The sequence below is a fragment of the Pygocentrus nattereri genome, chromosome 30, assembly GCF_015220715.1.
Source record: "Pygocentrus nattereri isolate fPygNat1 chromosome 30, fPygNat1.pri, whole genome shotgun sequence".
In the NCBI taxonomy this organism is placed as follows: Eukaryota; Metazoa; Chordata; class Actinopteri; order Characiformes; family Serrasalmidae; genus Pygocentrus; species Pygocentrus nattereri.
The window spans coordinates 1,220,896-1,236,199 of record NC_051240.1 but is presented as its reverse complement, the minus strand read 5'-3'; the positions used below and the strand labels follow the sequence as shown (position 1 = coordinate 1,236,199).

The 15,304-nt window shown below is 42.0% G+C and overlaps 1 protein-coding gene across 10 annotated transcripts in view; it reads right to left on the bottom strand.

The window, feature by feature from the left end:
* The window catches only part of caskb (calcium/calmodulin-dependent serine protein kinase b), a 75,992-nt gene that overhangs the window by 38,964 nt on the left and 21,724 nt on the right, over window positions 1–15,304 (bottom strand). For all 10 annotated transcript variants that reach the window (XM_037536419.1, XM_037536421.1, XM_037536424.1 and 7 more), the window contains 4 exons: window positions 10,785–10,897; window positions 1,927–2,032; window positions 730–807; window positions 505–577 (listed from right to left, as the gene is read on the bottom strand). In XM_037536419.1, the coding sequence (XP_037392316.1) occupies window positions 505–577; window positions 730–807; window positions 1,927–2,032; window positions 10,785–10,897 (370 nt within the window). The remainder of the gene's footprint in view (window positions 1–504; window positions 578–729; window positions 808–1,926; window positions 2,033–10,784; window positions 10,898–15,304) is intronic.

Here is a 15,304-nt window from a genome sequence, read left to right as displayed (position 1 = left end):
TTGTAGTGAGCATAGCCAGTCAGTATTCTTTAAGTACTTATGATGCTGTGACAATTTTTCACAATGATAAAATATCATCAAATTGCCCAACTCGACATGAAAGTCTTAAAGCTTTTATTGGGCATTGTTAATAATAAAGCAATTATTCATAATTTTCACAAAACATAGCTCCATTTACATACTAATACAAGCCATTATGAATGAATAAAGCTTAATGAACTGTTAATAAAGCATTTATAAGTACTGGACAAAGAACAAGAAGTTCCTTAGTCTCCAATACATGTTCCTTCACGTTGACTTAAAATACGAACTCTGATATTTTTTTCAATGTTACGATTTTTTTAAACATTACTTTTATTATTCAACCTAATTAAACGTAGGGCTTTGTGATAGCCTAATCTGTTTAAAGACAAACATGAAGATCATTAAAGAAGCTCTTAAAGGTTTAAGGGGTTACAGTAATGAGTGCTCAGATATCACTGATTCATACAAGCCAGGTCTTACCTTCACATCTCTGTGAATTACATTGTTGTCATGACAATAACGCAGTGCCTCCAATATTTGCCGCATGTAGTGGCTGCCAAAGGGGAGAGAGACAGACAGAAAAGGCAGGAAAGAAAAAAGAAAACATCAGAAACCACATTTTTCTACCACCTAGTCTTTCAGGGAAAAAAAAATTGGTGAATAAAGTGGAAAAGAGCATTTGAAGCCTTGCGGATGGGGACGTACCTGGCCACAGCCTCACTGTACACAAAGCCTGCATCTGCCCTCTTCACAATCTCAAAACAAAGGTCTGCTCCATCCATACTGAAGAAAAAGCAAGAAAGGAATATACATTATCGCTCAGATCTTCATTTCATCCTACATTTTTTCTACAGTATTAAAAAAATGCTAGCTGCTCTATACAGTGTGTTAAATTTTCATCATGAATGAAGCCATGGACCTGCGCTCAGCTGTATTGATGAAATTAAATGTAATGATATTTTACAGATACATCACAGTATTACTATAAGGTGATATTCAAGTTTAGAACTGGAGCTGTGAGACTAATGCTGCTAATAAAAAGAGCTCTAGACTCAATAATGCCACAAACAGCCAAAACTGTTTCTGTTAAAATGTTTCACCAAAACTTCTCGCAACCCGCCACAACCTCACACTCAGGTCTGCGCAACCTCATCCCGACTGTGCAAACATGTCAGTTTATTCTGGGATGCAGTAGGACTTACTGAACTGCACCCCTAACATGCAGCAATTTCAGACAAATCCAGGCCTGGTATTCACAAAACAGTCGTAACTTACATTTATGACAGTTGTGGTCACAAATACAGATTCTAGATCAGCAATGCTACTCATGAGTTGATTTTTGAATACACGTCCCGTTGCCTGAACAGGATGGCCACCCCGATAATTTTAATGATGAGGTTTTTTTTTAGGTCACAGTAGGTCATATTGTGTCCTAAACCACATCAGAATGTCTTTAGGAGCTTTATTAGGACCTGGATGCAGCTTGAGAGAAGTTCTGGTGATGTATTTTTATTAAACTATATGAGCAATTTGGGTGACTTGAGTTCTAGTGCTTGTTTAGCCACTCAACTGCAAAAAAAAAAAAAAAAAATGAATTTGGATTTCAGGCAGCTCGGCTGATGGATTACATCTATGAGATTAGGTGGAAAATTGTGTAAATTAAATAAATTAGATACTTCAAATTAAATACTTTGTCTTAATTACTATGACTATAGTACTATATGAGCCAGAGTAAAGCACTGTGCCACAAACGAAGCTTGCTCTTAGTTTTTTATGTATTTTTATCCAGTTAAAATTAAACCATCAATACTGCAAAAACAAACTCAGTACAGCGAGACATGAAAACCAGTATACCAGGTACAGACATTACATTGCCCAGCATTATCGTGTTGACACACTTACAACTCAAAAACCATGTAGAGCATTCCATCTGAACTGTAGGTCTCCAGTAGCTCTACAATGTGAGGGTGTTTCAGCATGTGACAGATACTAGCCTCTCGCTTCAGATCTACAAAGAGAAAAAGACAGGACAAAATCATCATTTTTCAATATGACTAATCAATCTGAAGGTATTAAAACACAAAAAAATAAAAATATATATAATACAAAACCTTCTGTTTACCATCGTAAACTGTAGTAAACTACAAATCTCCTGTGTTTGTGTTGTAGTACTGCTGAGAGCAACATGAGTGAAAGTATATTCTGCTGAGTGGGCTTCATATTCGCAGACAACACAGACTGCATGACATCCCTCATCATTCACATTCATACTGTTCCATTGTGCTCCAGCCAGACAGGCTGACGTCACTCCGTTAAACCCCAAGTGGACGCTAGAGGGAGCAGTGATTCATTCTGGTCCATTCACACACTGCTGCATCCCACACTAGACGGTAACAGAGGGTTTTTCTTCGCCCAACACAATGTAACTACAACTCCACACCACATCAGTGAGGAATGCCCCTTTAAGGACAGACTGTCTAACAAATCAACACAGAGGACAGAGCTAAGTGGGTAGGTCTAACATCAGGGCTCAATTGGTCTTTCAAATGAGACAGACTTTGGTAAAATAACCAAAAAAGGCACGTAGCTCTGCATCATACTACTCTCTGCTCCTCTCTCCTCCTCTCTTCCCTAGCCACTGTTTTCCTATGCGACCCAGTTGGCACACACTAGTGTTTTCAAAGAGGAAATACCTCAGGCCTCCTTTTCATTCTCACTTCTCTGTAGTATTTTCTTCAATCAGACATCAAAGCGTGCTAAGTGGCGGTGTGCAGCACTACTGAAACATCAGTAGTAGCTGGAGACAGAGCAATGTGCCACCACAGAGCTATAGCTCAGCTGCTTGCATGTGCTCCTTCATTAAAGGAAATACAATTCAGTTCTCTCCTAAAAATCCTCGAAAAGGCAGCAATGGGCTGCGCTGTAAAGCATAATACATTATCACAGCAGATCTGGCCACTCACCAATCAGCTAAACATCCTATGACCGGACTAACGCCGGAAAATTGCATGTGCAAAGGGCTGCTGTGAGGTGCTGCCTAGAGGAAATGGAAGAGAAGCGTGGCCCTGCGAAGTGGGCGTTTATAGTGACCAGGCCGTGAGCCTCCATCCTGATCACAATCTGGCACACAGATTAAAGCCATGAAAACCAAAGCCTGGGGGCTTCAAAAAGACCACCTCAATACTAGGGCTGGCCCAAATAATTTGAATACTCAAGAATTTTTGTTGTTACATTAGTTTTCATTTCTCTTTTTTTTTTTTTTTTTTTAAGATAAACACAAAAAATTAGATGAAATAATTATTGTTAATCTATAGGAAAAGTAAATTAAAAAATAGGCAGCTGAGTTGAATGAATCATAAATTCATGCTGGGTATCTACAATACCACACACCACAACCACACCTCGCAACACACTGAAAAGCTTTCCATGTTTGGGGCAGTCGTGGGCTGGAGGTTAGGGATCTGGCCCTGTGACCGGAAGGTTGCCGGTTCAATCCCCAGGGCCGACAGTCCATGACTGAGGTGTCCTTGAGCAAAACACCTAACCCCCAACTGCTCCCTGGGCGCCGTGGATTGGGCTGCCCACCGCTCCGGGTAAGTGTGCTCACTGCCCCCTAGTGTGTGTGTTCACTAGTGTGTATGTGGTGTTTCACTTCACGGATGGGTTAAATGCGGAGGTGGGATTTAAAAAGTATCACTTAACTTATGTTACTACTGTCTATTGCATTTATTTGAGATAACTGACTAATCATTTTCCACTGTCAACAGATTTCAGAGTCATTTTGTGCTATAACAACCAAAATTGGGTGTGTTGGGCTGAAACAGATAAGTATTCATAAAAGAAAGCTGTAAAGACATTCATTATGAGGCATCTGACGACTTAAAATAAAACAAAAAAAAATTATAACTTCTACCTTGGCGTTCTAGCATGTTTAGACGGCAGCGCTGAGCAAATCATTAACTATGTAGTTATTTTTTTATATATATTTTCATTGTCATGAAGACCATGTGGCTCAGCTTAACTCTAACAGTTCTGTGTGACCACAGACATTTGATTTAACAGCACAATTAGTGTTAGCTTCCAAGTAAACATAGGTAGTAATAGATCATGCTGCTTCAGGCAAATGGTGGCCACAACACACTTGTATGGGAAATCGTTTTCAAAGTAAATTATTCTCAGGAAAACGTGTTGTGCTTATATTTCTGTTCAGTGTATATAAAAAGCTCAGACAACACATTTAGTTTCCATTTTGGATAGTAAATAAAATTCTATTGTAGACATTGCGACTCCTGCTTCCTGTCATCGCCACTGTATGGAAATGTGAATTTACGTCTCTTTACAATAAACCATTTCACAGCAAACCCCTCCAAATAACTCTGTTTACATCTCATCTATTGGATTCCACAGAAATTCTGAAAAACCTTTCTGGCACCTTTCACCTTTCAGGCCGCCTCTAAATTAAAACTTGCTCCCAGTTCCTCGTAATTATTCCTGTCCAATACGGACACCCTGAAAATTAAGCCTACAAAGACATTCTCAGTTTTCTAGCACAGTGACTCAAAGAGGTCACACTGCAGCCCAACACAGAACACACACAGAGTGGAAAGTACTGCTCTGTTGAAAGCCACAAGCCCTCACACTGAGTGCTTACTACGGAAGGAACAGTAAAAGCTAATGACAGTCGTATTTGATCAGATATTAATAATTCTGATTACCATGCAGAATTGGGCCCTGTTCACATGAGTGATTATCATCTGATCAACAAGAAGTGCAGCTATTCACAGCTGATGTTTCCTTGGGTCTCAAATGCGCCTCCAATGATCACTTACGGTTAGACTTAGGACAAAGGTTAACGTGTACATTCACCATGTTGCTCTCACTGAACTTCATTAAAACAAAAACAACTTACACACAAATAGGAAAAAAAGACATACTAAGGTTAAACAAAGTAGCTGCGGTCATCTCTGCTGTGATAACACGTGATTAACCTTTGTGGCTGCTAGAGAAACTTCACATTTCAAATACTGCGTGGTCAACTGCAAACCTAACCATCCCCATAGGTGGCTGTAACCCCTTCACCCAGCACTGACCACCTATGATCAGATCACCAAAGACGCAGGTGTAACAGGCTTTAACTGTCTTTTTATGAAGTCATGGCGGAAGCGAACAAACCACTGTCACAGTCTTCCAGTACAGCACACACTAATACAATGCATGTCTGAAAAGTAACAGTAAACAGTAAGCAGTGCAGGAGAGTCATGTACTGGTTTAAATTCCAAAGAGTTATGATAAGTTAAAAGAAATGGTTCAGTGAAAAATCAAAAACAATTTCCCCACTTCCCACAGGGGAAACCTTTCATGTACAACGTGTGCTGTTTTACTTTAACGTTGGAGCTATGACTTCAACACTGATAACCACTAAAAGCATCTTCAAACCTTCTCAGACCACCAGCAGGTCTTCATTAAGATCGTGCAGTCTTGTCACTAAGAACTAAAACTATTTCTTAGAAACATCAGCCTCGTAATTCTAGTGCTAAAGAAGCAAAATTTTGGACACCAACTATATCTTAGCTCACCGAATACAATTCAGGCAAGTGGAAAATTGTGAAAAACTGAATTTTTGTCTAAATCATTCCTTTAAACAAAATTATATCAACATAATTTACCTGTTTAATGTACAATATAATATATAAATGTACAACATAACACCTCTACTGAAATGATGAATGAGCTGCTTAAAAATGTTCAGTACAGAATTACAATTTTTTTTTAAATTATGTTTTAGTGATATAAATGATGTTATAATAAGACAATGTTCATACTGTCCCATCCTTAGTGTTCACACATACACAGAGAGACACAAGCAGGACACATACACTATATTGCCAAAAGCATACAGTCGTCTGCCTTCACATGCATATGAAATTGAGTGACATCCCATTCTTAATCCATAGGGTTTAATATGATGTCGGTCCACCCTTTGCAGCTATAACAGATTCAACTCTTCTGGGCAGGCTTTTCACAAGGTTTAGGAGTGTGTTTATGGGAATTTTTGACCGTTCTGTAAGAGATCTGGAGATCTTGCACCCAACTATGTGTTATTCAATGGTATTAAAGACTCAGAAATATAATAATTACAGGAGTGTTATTAAAGTTTCATAAATGCATGAATCTTAGTGTGCCAGTTATTTAAAAAAAATTAGTTAGATGTTTTTCTTGTGTCTTGAGTTTATCTTTACGGTATCTCTGGCCGAACTAATCTAGGTCAAAGCAGATGTCCAAGGCCGCTCTATCAAGGGAACAGGAGGATGTCACGTACAAGTTAGGCTCCACGAAGTCTGCACATCACACACACACACACACACACACACACACACACACACACACACACACTTCACATCAATTGATGACATTTCATCTTTAGTTTTAGGTGGTACGAAGATCACGGGTTCATCGGCTTCGACAATAAGGGCTTGTCTCATGGCGAGCACCGATTGGCCAAGAGGCCATTTCGGATACGCCAGTGCATAAATCCGGGAAGAGAGAGTTCCGAGGCAGAGCACAGAGAGTTGAGACTTGGGAGAGGAGAAGGAGCAGCAGCACACACAGTTTCGCTGGGGTGATGGGCGCTTTAAAGGCTCTCAAGCCAATTTCATTTATTATACCGCTCAGTCCAGATAGGGTCGCGGTAGCAGTTGAGAGAGCAGACAATCCCAGACGACCCTGTCCCCCACAACTTCCTCCAGCTCATTCCCGGGGCCTCAAGCCGCTCCCAGGCCAACTTCCTGCAGGCCAATCCCCCCAGCAGGTCCTAGGACAACCCCGTGGTCTTGTCCCGGTAGGCTGTGCCTGGTACACCCCGACTGAGAGGCGTCCAGGGGGAGTAGTAGCCCCAGGACCCCATACTCCCAGAGGACCTCCCACAAGATATCTTGGGGAACATGGTCATAAGCCTTCTCCAAGTCCACAAAACACATGTAGACAGGGTTGGTAAACTCCCACACCCCCTCAACAATCTGTGAGAGGGTGAAAAGTTGGTCCACTGTTCTATGACCGGGGTTGAATCTGCATTGTTCCTCCTCAATCTGAAGTTCAACTATCGGTTGGAGTCTCCTTTCCAGCACCTTGACATAGACTTTCCCAGGGAGGCTGAGCAGTGTGATACCCCGATAGTTGGCTCACACCCTCCGGTCCCCCTTTTTAAAAATAGGGACAACCACCCCAGTCTGAGAGTCCAAGGGTACTGTTCACGAGGTCCATACAATATTGCAGAAGCGTGTTAGCCACGACAGCCCCACAATATCCAGGGCCTTAAGAGTTTCTGGACAAATCTCATCCATCCCTGGTGCCTTGCCACTGAGGAGCTTACCAACTACCTCAGTGACCTCCACCAGGGAAATGGAACTTGACACCCCAGAAGCCTCTGGCCCCGATTCCCGCGAGGGAGGCACGTCTCCCAGATTAAGGAGTTCCTCAAAATGCCGACCGACAATATCCTCATTTGAAGTCAGAGTTTCGCCACCCTTGCCGAATACAGCTTGGGCGCAGCCACCCCGACCACTCCTGAGTCGCCGGACAAGTGTCCAAAACCTCCTTGAGGCCGAACAAAAGTCTTTTTCCATGTCCTCACCAAACCCCTGCCATGTCCTGGATTTCACTGCTGCCACCTTTTTTGCTAGTCAGTATCTGCTGAATCGGGAGTCCTACGGGCCAACCAGTCCCTAAAGGCCTCTTTCTTCAGCTTGGCGCCCACCCTCACCACCGGCATTCACCAGGAGGTTCTTGGGTTACCGCCCCCGACAGGCACCCACAAGCTTTTGGCCACATCTACGCCTGGCAGCTTCCACAATGGAGGTTTTGAACAAGGTCCATTCAGACTCCATGTCCCCTACCTCCGCCAGGACATGAGAAAAACTCTCCCAGAGGTGGGAGTTGAAATCATTCTGAACAGGAGCCTCTGACAGTTGTTCCCAGCACACCCTCACTATTCGCTTGGGCCTACCGGGTCTGACCATCAGTCATCCCTGCCATCTGATCCAACTCACCACCAGACGGTGATGATTTGACAGCTCAGCACCTCTCCTCACCCGAATGTCCAGAAAATATGTCAGATGAAACAACAACAAAGTTGATCATTGACCTTTGACCCAAGGAGCTCTGGTACCATGTACACTTATGAACATCCTTGTGTTCGAACTTGGTGTTCGTTAGGGACAATCTATGCCTGGCACAGAAGTCCAATAACAATTCACCTTTCGGGTTTAGATCAGGGCAGGCCACTCTTCCCAATCACGCCTCTCCAGGTCTCCCAGTCATTGCCAACGTGAGCAATGAAGTCTCCCAAAAAGACTATAGAGTCTGTAGGCGGGACCTTTTCTAGAACTCCGCCCACTCGCTCCAAGAAGGCTGAATACTCTGACCTGTTGTTTAGTGCATAAGCACAGACATATTTTCCTTCATTATCATAAAATTGTTGTGTCCAGCGGTTTCATCCAATAAATTGGCAAAACTCCTTTTGGACTAGTGTTTTTACACTACAAGGGGCAATTTTTCCATTTACTACAAATCTTAGAATTCTTTCAGAAGCGCATTTGTGAAGTCAGACACTGATGTTGGACTAGAAGACCTGGCTCAGAGTCTCCGCTCTAACTCATCCCAAAGGTGTTCTATGGGGTTGCAGGCCAGTCAGGTTCTTCCACACCAAACTCGCTCATCCATGTCTTTATAGACCTTGCTTTGTGCACTGGTGTGCAGTCATGTTGGAACACAAAGTTGGAAGCACGAAATTGTCCAAAATCTCGATCTGCTGAAGCATTAAGAGTTCCTTTTACTGGAACTAAGGGGCCGAGCCCAACTCCTGAAAAACAACCCCAAACCATAACTGCGCTTGGTGATGTAAGGCTTGGATGTAGCTGCTCGGCCATGGAAACCCATTCCATGAAGCTCTCTACGCTGTTCTTGAGCTGATCTGAAGGCCACATGAAGTCTGAAGGTCTGTAGTGATGGACTCTGCAGAAAGTTGGTGACCTCTGCGCACTACGTGCCTCAGCATCCGCTGACCGCTCTGTCATTTTACGTGGACGACCACTTGATGGCTCAGTTGCGGTCATTCCCAATAATTTCCACTTTGTTATAATACCACTGACAGTTGAATGGGGAATATTTAGTAACGAGGAAATTTCATGGCTGGACTTGTTGCACAGGTGGCATCCCATCATGGTACCACACTGGAATTCACTGAGCTCCTGAGAGCGACCCATTCTTTCACTAATGTCTGTAGAAGCAGTCTGCAGGCCTGCTAGGTACTAGGTTTTATACACCTGTGGCCATGGAAGTGATTGAAACACCTGAATTCAATTATTTGGATTGGTGACAATACTTTTGTGCCAAACGATTGATCAGTAATTGCTCAGCAACAAATATCTTTCATTGATGAATAAGAGCAGTTGTTGCATAGCCTTCACATTATTACATTATGGATCATGGAATATGACAAACATGTCCTGAAATGCAATCTGCAAATCACTGTCAAATACTATGACCGCTGATTTATGTCACAATAGTGCAGTTCTACCTCCGGCTTTCTTTCCATCACTGTTCTGTCCATGCTGGACACACACACACACTCCCAGATGGCTGTGTGTTGCAGCCAAAACACACAACAGTGCCAACCCAGCAGGACAATGCCCAGGACACCAGGCGTGTACACACACACCTCAATATGTCGATAGCACAAAAATACAGTGAAATAAAAATATATAAGTGGCCACACAACTGAAGTGACAAATTGTGTGTGTGTGTGTGTGTGTGTGTGTGTGTGTGTGTGTGTGTGTGTGTGTATGTATATATATATATATATATATATATATATATATATATATATATATATATATATATATATATATATATATATATATATATATATATATGTGTGTATATATATATATTTATTAAGCAAGTGTTTACTTGATCTGAAAACATTAATTGTATGAAAAAGTAAAATAATGATTTAACTTTGTACCTCACCTTGTGACAGCCTGCCACTTTTTGTAGTCATAATATAATCCAAACACCTGCTTTGACAATGCTTCTTAAGATTAAGATTAAGATTAAGTGACCCTTATTAGTCCCACAACGGGGAAATTTCACCTCCGCATTTAACCCATCAGTGAAGTGAAACACCACATACACACTAGTGAATACACACACACACACTAGGGGGCAGTGAGCACACTTGCCCAGAGCGGTGGGCAGCCCAATGCGCAGCACCCGGGGAGCAGTTGGGGGTTAGGTGTCTTGCTCAAGGACACCTCAGTCATGTGCTGTCGGCTCTGGGGATCGATCCGGCGACCTTCCGGTCACGAGGCTGGTTCCCTAACCTCCAGCCCACGACTGCCCCAACCATTCATACCATTAAATCAAGTGTGTTGGTGATGGAATTCAACAAATCTATGCAAAGGCTGGGGTCATCAAGAGGAAGCGCTCAAGATAGGAACCACTTTTTCGGGCAAAAAAATAAATAAATCTTGTTAGTCTTCACTGTATTCATCTTTATCTGCATTTACTCTAATGATATGGCATTTCTTCTAAGCAAAAAAAAATAAAAAAATTAAATAATATCCTTACATGCCTAAAATGCACATACATTGTGTGTGTGTGTGTGTGTGTGTGTGTGTGTGTGTGTGTGTGTGTGTGTGTGTGTGTGTGTGTGTGTGTGTGTGTGTGTGCACATGCACGTGTTTTTAACTATGCAATCTCACCTTCTGTGCTGAGTCCAGGGCTGGAGGTAAAACTGGCCACATCCACAATCTTCACAGCAAACTGCTGCCCCGTGTCCCTGTTGATGCATCTGCGCACAACACTAAACGGCCCCCTGGAAAACACAAACACAGATGCTGAGGGACTGACCAACTCAAATTACTTTGGCAAATAACTGACGATCACTGCTACGGCATCTTCAACAAATCTGTTCAAAGCTGAACGGCATCAGAAACACAAGCTATCCATGTCAGAAACAATCTAGTCAAATCTAAACATCTAGCCAGTATGACTCCGATATTAGTGCATTCCTACCATGTAGAGCTATTGTTACAGAATTTTAACTATAAGACCAAACAAAGTGGAGTATCACAAAGTTACCAAATAGGCCTATTTAAACTGGTATTAATTCTTTTCAACTAAAATTTCATGACTGTGGTAGGCCCATTACCAAGCCAACACAATGACAAAAAATAAATAAATAAATAAAATAAAGGAAAAAATATTCAGAATTCATTCATTAATATCTGTGACTTTAATTCTTAATTCTCAAATTTTGTGTTGCGCTGATTATTTTACACCATTATATAACTCTTAATAAAAACTCTTTAAAAGTGAAAACTCTCAAAAAGAAAAACAAAAAAAAAAGTAAGTACATTCCGATTGCAGGTAAAAGTGCCCATATCAGAATTACTGTCCAGATCTTTAAATATTGAACATTTTAATATTTGGTCATTCATGTTGTCCTTTAATGTGGTATATACTATATACACAACATCAGCTGGAACACATCACACTACTGAACTGACCCGCATGAGAAAAAGAAAGATTCCTCCAAATCATGAAGCCAGCCAGCATCTTTTCGGCAGTAGACTGCAGCGTCAACAGGGATCAAACTCGCCAACGCATAGATAGTTGTGCCTGACCAGTAGATATTTCTCAGTGGCGTGGGTGTACAGTTTCACTCTAAATGCAAGCATATGAGGCATATTCAGCTGGGCGAGGCTGTAACACCTCCAGCCTTTAACCACACGGTGCCATAGCTCAAGTAACACACATTACTGACACCACACTCACCACACAGGGTTATTCTAGGGACACAGACAGACTTACAGTCACACAAGCCTGCATAATTAGAGCACAGAAGTCCAGGGCTATAAAAGACATGAATAAAGCAAACATACCCAAAGCATAAAATAAAGGCTTGATCATTAGTGAAGCAAAGACGAGCTCAGCACCGAGTTCAGAGCTGATGAAAATACACATTCACATCATAATGACTATGGAAATATCGCGGAAATAAAATAATTGATAGGTGGGGAAGGAAAAGAGGGAGATGGGAGGGAGGGCGAGAGAGAGGGCGAGGGAGAGAGAGAGAGAAAGAGAGAGGGCGAGGGAGAGAGAGAGAGAGAGAGAGAGAGAGAGAGCGAGGGAGAGAGAGAGAGAGAGAGAGAGAGAGAGGGCGAGGGAGAGGGAGAGAGAGAGAGAGAGAGAGAGAGAGAGAGAGAGAGAGAGAGAGAGAGAGAGAGAGAGAGAGAGAGAGAGAGAGAGAAAGAGAGAGGGCGAGGGAGAGGGAGAGGGAGAGAGAGAGAGAGAGAGAGAGAGAGAGAGAGAGAGAGAGAGAGAGAGAGAGAGAAAGAGAGAGGGCGAGGGAGAGAGAGAGAGAGAGAGAGAAAGAGAGGGCGAGGGAGAGAGAGGGCGAGGGAGAGAGAGAGAGAGAGAGAGAGAGAAAGAGAGGGCGAGGGAGAGAGAGAGAGAGAGAAAGAGAGGGCGAGGGAGAGAGAGAGAGAGAGAGAGAGAGAGAGAGAGAGAGAGAGAGAGAGAGAGAGAGAGAGAGAGAGAGAGAGAGAGAGAGAGAGAGAGAGAGAGAGAGGGGGCGAGGGAGAGAGAGAGAGAGAGAGAGAGAGAGAGAGAGAGAGAGAGAGGGCGAGGGAGAGAGAGAGAGAAAGAGAGAGGGCGAAGGAGAGAGAGAGAAAGAGAGAGGGCGAAGGAGAGAGAGAGAAAGAGAGAGGGCGAAGGAGAGAGAGAAAGAGAGAGGGCGAGGGAGAGAGAGAAAGAGAGAGGGCGAGGGAGAGAGAGAAAGAGAGAGGGCGAGAGCGAGAGGGCGAGGGAGAGAGGGCGAGAGAGGGCGAGAGAGGGCGAGAGAGGGCGAGAGAGGGCGAGAGAGGGCGAGAGAGGGCGAGAGAGGGCGAGAGAGGGCGAGAAACTTCCATATATGTCTCTCAGCGCGGCAGGTCTGTGCTCTGTCACACGCGCGTCATGACAAGAAAAGTGCAGGCCTGAAACCAAAACCCTGAATTTAGATTAGCCTTATGTGATGAACTTTTTGTTAACATTCCTGACTAGGAGTGTAACTATGCAAATTTCAAAATACAAAACAAATTGTTGCATTACAGTACATTTAACAAAAAAATAATCAATAAAATTTTATTCACCGCTAACTCTAACTTCTAATTTATTTCTAAAATCATTTACAGATGACCCTTTTCTGGTCATCACTCCTGTTGTCTTTCAGATAAATAACCTTCTTTTGGAAGAAATAACTGGTTGCTTTCCTAGAAAGCATAAAATGGATTAAACAAAACTGCAACAAAAATGGAAACTATAAGGCTACAAAAACATAAATGAGCATTACAAATGCATTTATGATGAACTATACAACTGAATAGAGCTGGACTCCATAATGAAATAGAGGTACAAATTGGTAGGTATTACCATTCCTAGTTATTTCTTACACTTGTTCATAATCGGCACTAAACGGCCGTTTAAATCCTGGGGGAAAGGCCTAATAGTCACAAACTTCATAGTAAAATAAAAAAAATAAATTAATTAATTAACCGGGTTACTTACTTTTTAAGTGAAAATGCAGTCACTTTTACAGTGCTCTAACTCTTGATCAGTGGTTGGTTAGTGTAGTGGGTAACACCTCTGCCTTCTACACTGTAGACTGGGGTTCAATCCCCACCTGGGTAAGCACCCTACACTATACCAATAAGAGTCCTTGGGCAAGACTCCTAACACCACCTTCGACTACCTGTGTAAAATGATCAAATTGTAAGTCGCTCTGGATAAGAGCGTCAGCCAAATGCCATAAATGTAAATAATCTAAAAAAAAAAAAAAATTTGTAAACAAAAACTGATAAGAAAGGTTGCCTTTAGTTTAAAGTTCTCTCCTTAATTTGGGAACTGACACATTTAGGTGAGTAAGGTAAAGAAACAATTTAAAATAAAACATATTGAACACTTAAACATCTGAAGACTGGGTCACTCTCAGGAGCTGAAATTTCCTTGCAAATAAATATTCCATAGTCAACTGTCAGCGGTATTATAACCAAGTAGAAGTAACTGGGCAACTCAGCAACTCAGGCCTTCCCAGAAGAGCTGAAGCTGCTATATCTGCAAAGGGTGGGCCGACATCATATTAAACCCTATGGATTAAGCATGGGATGTCCCTCAAGTTCATGTGAATGTGATGGCAGACAAGCGAATACTTTTGGCAATATAGTGTACATCACAGTAAGGTTTTTTCCATGCAGAAATGGTCTTAATTTTCTTTTTTTTTTCTTGGAAAAATCAACAAAAATGTGTAACCTGACCAAATGAACAACTGTACATGTTTATGTCCGGCCCCAACTATCAGTTCCCATTCCACAGTCCCACTTTTGGTGCATTAATATAGAATTCAGCAGATGATCCCAGGCAAATGGTGTGTATTTTGAACATTACTCCGGTATTAATTGATTAACATTGATCCTTTTTTCGAATATGAACAATAATACATAATATTTACTGTAATATTTTCAATTAAGACCTCTCAGAGACTCCGAAAAATTGATGTCATTCCACCAGCACAGACTGAGGGGCAGAAAAAGAAAGAAAATGAAAGCAAAGAGAGAACAAGAATGAGATTTAAAAAAAAAAAAAAAGATGAAAATAAGTAGTTCAGGCGGAGCCCAACTCTGAAGAGGAATGGAGTCCCTACAAGAGACAGAGAGATTATTCATATCTCTTCCATCTCTATAACAAAACCTCAAACACAGAACTGTTTTCCACAGCACAAACGATGGTACATCTCCAGCTTACAATGGCCTTATTTATGAGTCAACCAGAGTCTTTGTGGAAATCTCTCAGGTCCATGAATTATTTATAAATACAGATGAATTACAGGTCATTTTTCCATCTAAATTACCAACATCGCTCTAGACCAATACTGTACAATTTAAATGAACCAGCTGGGTATCGGCGCTTTTTATCTGTGTTTTCAGTCACAAGTCTACGTGACGGCTGCGTTAGAATTTGCCCAAGCGTGAACACTAGATATAGTGGATATGGATGAAGAGATTACAGCAGTGACTCACATATAGTGCCCTCTGAAAACACCGGGCTGCTGAAGACAAAACACTTTTTGCCTTTGCCCTCTTTCGTCAGATCCTACTGGGAAACTATTCAAAATCGAAACAAACAGAATTCAGATCAATCAGGCACGTCTACGGCAATGTTGCAGCAACACGGTTGTCACATC